Raw genomic sequence first — 6,000 nt, 5'->3', positions numbered from 1 at the left:
AAATTAGTAAAACTCAATGTTAAGGCAAAAAAATTAAAGAACTATTTTTTTTCATTAATGCTGATATCAACTCTGTAAATTTAGAGGAGGGAATAAAGAAACAGGACATGGGCAAATCTGGCAGAGCTTTTTCAGATTTATTCTCAACTAAAAGCATATTTCAGTCATCAAAACTTTGTGTGGTTGACTTCAAATTCATGGATCAAAGTAGGGAGTAAAAACAGTATCCAAACTAAGCAACTAATTAAGGAGTCAGTCAGCTACTCAGATGTCAAAAGCACAATTAGAGGTTCCTCTGTTTAATAGGAAGTATTTCTGGCCTTGGACATAATTTTTGTTTTTTTCTTTTGCTTTTTGGATGAGTTCTTTACTTTCTACAATTGTTGTTATTCAGTCACTAAGCTGTGTCTAGCACTTTGAGACCCCATGGACTGCAATACACCAAGCTTCCCTCTCTTTCACTATCTCATGGAGTTTGCTCAAATTCATGTCCACTGAGTAGTTATGCTATCCAACCAACTCATCCTCTGTTGCCACCTTTTTCTCCTGCCCTCAATCTTTCCCAGCATGAGGGTATTCTCCAATGAGTCAGCTCTTCACATCAGGTAGCTAGAGTATTGGAGCTTCAGCTTCAGCATCAGTTCTTTCTACATATGGATTGGGCACCCTGGACCAGATCTTGTGCCTCTGCCTTCAAAGAGTTGGTCATCTACAACCACTGAGTGACTCCTACAGATACATACATACAGAGTCTTTAAAACAGGTGAGGATATTTGCAGAGTAAAAAATGAGTACCAAGGGACCCTGCTTCCTACAGGAGTTGGGGGAGAGGGCAGTAGGAAGTATGAGTCAGAGAAGGCTCCACAGAGCAAGGTAAATATGAACTCGATCTTGTGGAACCGACTGGTTTTGTAGGGGTGGAGTGGGGGAAAACCATTGAGAAGGCAGGAGAAGCATGAATAATGTGGAGAAATTACCCCACAGAGGCTTGCTGGGGGCACTTTGGATCAATCAACAGAGTCTAAGAGCAGAATCAAGAATCTCTAACTGTTTCATAGATAAGTTCATTTGTAATATTTTTGCACATAAAAGTGTTATCATATGGTATTTGTCTTTCTCTGTCTGATTTACTTCATTTAGTATGATAATCTCCAGATCCATCCAAGTTGCTGCAAATGGCATTATTTCACTCTTTTAATGAGTCAGTAATATTCCATTGTATATATTAATATATACCACATCTTTATCCATTCATCCATGGATGGATATTTAGATTGCTTCCATGTCCTGGCTATTACAAATAGTGCTGCAATGAACACTGGGGTTCATATATCTTCTGGAATTATGGTTTTCTCCAGATATATGCCCAGAAGTAGTATTAAAGGGTCACATGGTAACTCTACTTTCATCTTTTAAGGAAAGTCTATACTATTCTCCATAGTGGTTACACCAATTTACATTTCCACAACAGTGAAGGAGGGTTCCCTTTTCTCCACACCCTTTCCAGTATTTATTGTTTGTAGACTTTTTGGTGATGGCCATTCTGCCTGGTGTGAGGTAACATCTCATTGTAGTTTTGATTTGCATTTCTCTAATAGTTAGCACTGTTGAGCATCTTTTCATGTGCTTTTTGGCTGTATGTCTTCTTTGGAGAAATGTCTAGTTAATATCACAGCTCACTTATGTTTCACCAACTTGAGCAAAGGTCTCCTGACTCCTTGTTCTTTGCTCCTTTTCCTCCACACCCACTGCCTCAGGAAGTCACAGGTACACACCTTCACTCTCCCTTACTTGGAAGAAAGACACCAGTGATGGTTATGTTGGCATTTTACAGATTCTGTTTAACTCATTAAAAATGCTGAGGTGGTGAACTTGAATCACTCCTATGTTTCCCAGTAATATTTAACCTTAAGTTAAAAGAAAACCTAGGAGATTAAAGAACATGTTATCTGGCAAGTGCATTTCACCCTCGGTGGTTATTAATTTCAGAATACATCTGAGTTCCTTCTCTGCAGCATATGCTTTAGCAAAGGAACAGAGAGCTCCAGGCCAGGGTCAGATTTCAAGTTCTTATCTGTTGATACCCATACCACTACCAGAGTCCTCTTTGCTGTCGACTTCTGAGATCTTTCCCAGGTGCAACTTGGTATCTGAAGTGTTACCCCAGTGCCTCTGGTCGTCATTCTCTTCACACAACCTTGGCCTCCTCTCACAGAAAAGCATATACTGTACTGAACTTCGCTTTTGGAAAGACATCAGGTTGAGAGCAACTCTCTGGTGCCTATACTTCTCAGCATGGAGGTGAAGAACTTTGCAGTTTGGGATTATGTTGTCTTTGCAGCCCTCTTTATCATTTCCTCTGGAATTGGGGTGTTCTATGCGATTAAGGAGAGAAAAAAAGCAACTTCGAGGGAGTTTCTGGTCGGTGGCCGGAAAATGAAATTTGGCCCAGTGGCACTATCCCTGACAGCCAGCTTCATGTCCGCGGTCACTGTCCTGGGGACCCCTGCTGACGTCTACCGCTTTGGAGCATCCTTCGTCCTCTTCTTCATCTCGTACGCGTTAGTCATTATCCTCACATCAGAGCTCTTTCTTCCTGTGTTCTACAGATCTGGCATCACCAGCACGTATGAGGTAAAACAACTACTTGCTTCTTTTTCACTTTGGGAAGAGTTGCTGTTTCCTCTCCACTTGAACAGGTCTTTTTATGATTGCTTTTTCCCTCTATAACACATCTTATGTGTATTATGTCTTAATTATAACACATGGTGGTTGAAAAACACTTATTTGCAGGATAATTACAAATCATGGCGAAAATTTATTACAGTGTTATTGGGGAAAGCTTAAGCTTTGGACACGGACATACCTGTATGCAGAGACAGCCACAGACATCTACACCTTCCATCTGTAGAGTGAAAGGAACAAAGTCAAGCTGTGAGGCTATTTCAATGATTAAATGAGAATTTGTTGGTAAACATCTAAAGCATTGCCTAACTCATAGGAGATTCTCAATGAAAGAGAACTGAACTTGTCACTTGTTTTAATTTATTCTGAAAAGCACAAAGAACATTGTGTATTGTCACTTTTTGGCTGAGAAAACTGAGATACAGATAGATGACTTAAGATTGTACAGTAGATTGTGCACTTTTAGTAAAGTGGTTCAGTTACTTAAACCAGTTGCAAGTATGTAAATGAGGAGATTTGAGACCATACAGATAGAGGACACACAGGGATTTAGTTGAATTTAATTTACCCTTCACATTTGCCCATTACAAATTTTTTAAATTGTTGTACCCTGATACAAAGAAACTCAGATTATGTAAAGTATATATTTTGGAATAGCCTCTTTCTTTGTAAGAATTGGCAGTGTCAGGGGTGGGGAACAGGGCAGAAAGGATAATTAGAGAGTTTGGGACCAACATGTACACACTGCTATATTTAAAATGGTTAACCATCTGTACAGCAGAGGGAACCCTGCTCTATGTTATGTGGCAGCCTGGAGGGGAGGGGAGTTTGGGGAGAATGGATACATGTATATGTATGGCTCAATCCCTTTGCTGTCCACCTGAAACTGTCACAATATTGTTAGTTGGCTATACTCCAATATAAAATAAAAAGTTTAAGAGAGAGAGAGGAAAGCATTGGCAGTGTGGCATATGAGTTAAAGGCATGAGCTCTAGACTCAAAAGAGTCTAGAGTTACTTGGTTTTGATTACTAGCCCTGCCACTTAACTAGCTGCATAGCTTTGGGGAAATGACTCACTTCTGTATCTGATTTTAACACACATAAAATAAGAATAATAAAAGGGTCTATCTTAAAGAATATCTGTGAGGAGTAAATGAGGCAATTTATTATAGGCAAATACTCTTAACAGAGCCTGGCAAATGGTAAATACAGAGGAAGAGTTTGTATTATTATAATTATTATTCTTGTTGTTGCTACTGTCTCCAAATTTATAGTCTCACTATAGAGGCTTTAATTTATGTTTATTTGTTCATCCTCCATTTCTTGCTACCTATCTATGGATATTCTTACCAGGTTTTTTAAAGTAGAAAGGACTGAAAGGGGAGAGTTTATTTCCCCATCTCTTGAATCCGGGATGGCCTTGCGACTTGCTTTGGCCAATAGAATGTGGCAGAAGTGATGTGTGAATTTGGAGCCAAAGTCCCTTGGGCTTTTAACTGCTGCCTTTGCCTTCTTGGAATGCTGTCCTGATACAGCTATCTCAGGAAGTGGATCTAGCTGGTCTCATTTCTGGAAGATGAATGGACACATAGAGGAGAACAGAGGCAGCCTGGCTAGCAGCCAACACCAATCACCAGACTTGTGAGTGAGGCCATCTTGGACTTTCTCCCCCAGCTTATCTTCCCATTGATTGCAGCCCCATGAGAACCTTGGACAAACAAGTAGAGCAATCGCTCACCCAGTCCTAAAAACTGAGAAATAAGCCAATGACTTTTGGGGCTGGCAATAACCAACTGATTTAAATGCTTTAATATGCAGAGAGATTTCAAGACTAATCTATGAATCTGGGCTACGTTGTCACTATTCTCTCCCATGTCAAAGCATAAGGAATTGTTCTCACCCTCAAGTTGTAACTCAGGCTCAGCTCATTTGCAATAGCGTGCATTTTCATTATCTCCACTCAGGCAGTTTATAATTAGTCTCACCATGTTGTCTCCACTTCAGTTAGAGTTATTTTCTTCTTTCTGTTATCAAACATTAATAGATCCAGTCTGTTATAATTTACCCTTAACACTAGCTTGTGGGCTACCTACTTTCTCATTTTTCTTAGTCTTCTTCTTCCTCTTTTAATTTAAAGTACAAACTTGTTATACTTATTTTATTTTATTTTTTGGCTCCATTAGGTCTTAGTTGTGACACATGGGCTGGCAAACAGGTTTAGTTGCCGCACAGCATGTGGGATTAAACTCGTGTTCCCTGCATTAGAAAGTGGATTCCCAACCATTGGACCACCTGGGAAGTCCTTTCTTATACTTCTTAACTAAACAGTTTCTGAACTACTTACTTCTCTCTAATCCAGATTTTTCATTATATGCCAAGGCCACTACTTCTCTATGTCTTCTTCCATAGTGTTGTCTAAGCATTATAGATTATATATACTCTTTATTTATAAATTGCTTTCCTTTTACTTCTCCTTTAAATTACATTTGTGGCATTTTAGTAATTATAGTTAAAAGTTGAGAAATTAGATGTGTATGATATCATTCAGTTCAGTTCAGTTCAGTCACTCAGTCGTGTCCAACTCTTTGCGATCCCATGAATGGCAGCACGCCAGGCCTCCCTGTCCATCACCAACTCCCGGAGTTCAATCAGACTCACGTCCATCGAGTCAGTGATGCCATCCAGCCATCTCATCCTCTGTCGTCCCCTTCTCCTGCCCCCAATCCCTCCCAGCATCAGAGTCTTTTCCAATGAGTCAACTCTTCGCATGAGGTGGCCAAAGTACTGGAGTTTCAGCTTTAGCATCATTCCTTCCAAAGAAATCCCAGGGCTGATCTCCTTCAGAATGGACTGGTTGGAGCTCCTTGCAGTCCAAGGGACTCTCAAGAGTCTTCTCCAACACCACAGTTCAAAAGCATCAATTCTTTGGCGCTCAGCTTTCTTCACAGTCCAACTCTCACATCCATACATGACCACTGGAAGAACCATAGCTTTGACTAGACAGACCTTTGTTTATTGATATCATTATTGAGTATATGATATCATTATTGAGTATTATTTCAGTAAAGTAAATATTGTGACCAAATATTTGTTGTAAAATGGATGTTTAGTGTGTGATAGGGTCTGAACCACTGTTGTGAGACCTTTTAGACCATTTTAAGGATTGGTTTTTACTCTCAGTGAGATAGGTCATTACAGTGTTTGAGCAGGACAGTGACTTGTATTTCAAGAATATTCCTCTAGCAGGATATTATTGCTGTAGCAGGGGGTCTAGTTAGGAGGCTACTGCCATAATCTAGGCAAGAGATGACAGT

The 6,000-nt window shown here is 39.9% G+C and overlaps 1 protein-coding gene across 1 annotated transcript in view; it reads left to right on the top strand.

Moving 5' to 3' along the window:
- The first annotated feature begins 2,295 nt into the window (after positions 1 to 2,295).
- The window catches only part of SLC5A12 (solute carrier family 5 member 12), a 49,468-nt gene continuing 45,763 nt past the window's right edge, over positions 2,296 to 6,000 (top strand). The window contains exon 1 of the mRNA XM_055549166.1: positions 2,296 to 2,634. Within this exon, the coding sequence (XP_055405141.1) occupies positions 2,296 to 2,634 (339 nt within the window). The remainder of the gene's footprint in view (positions 2,635 to 6,000) is intronic.

The sequence above is a fragment of the Bubalus kerabau genome, chromosome 15, assembly GCF_029407905.1.
Source record: "Bubalus kerabau isolate K-KA32 ecotype Philippines breed swamp buffalo chromosome 15, PCC_UOA_SB_1v2, whole genome shotgun sequence".
NCBI classification, from domain to species: domain Eukaryota; kingdom Metazoa; phylum Chordata; class Mammalia; order Artiodactyla; family Bovidae; genus Bubalus; species Bubalus kerabau.
This window is presented reverse-complemented; position numbering and strand designations above follow the sequence as displayed.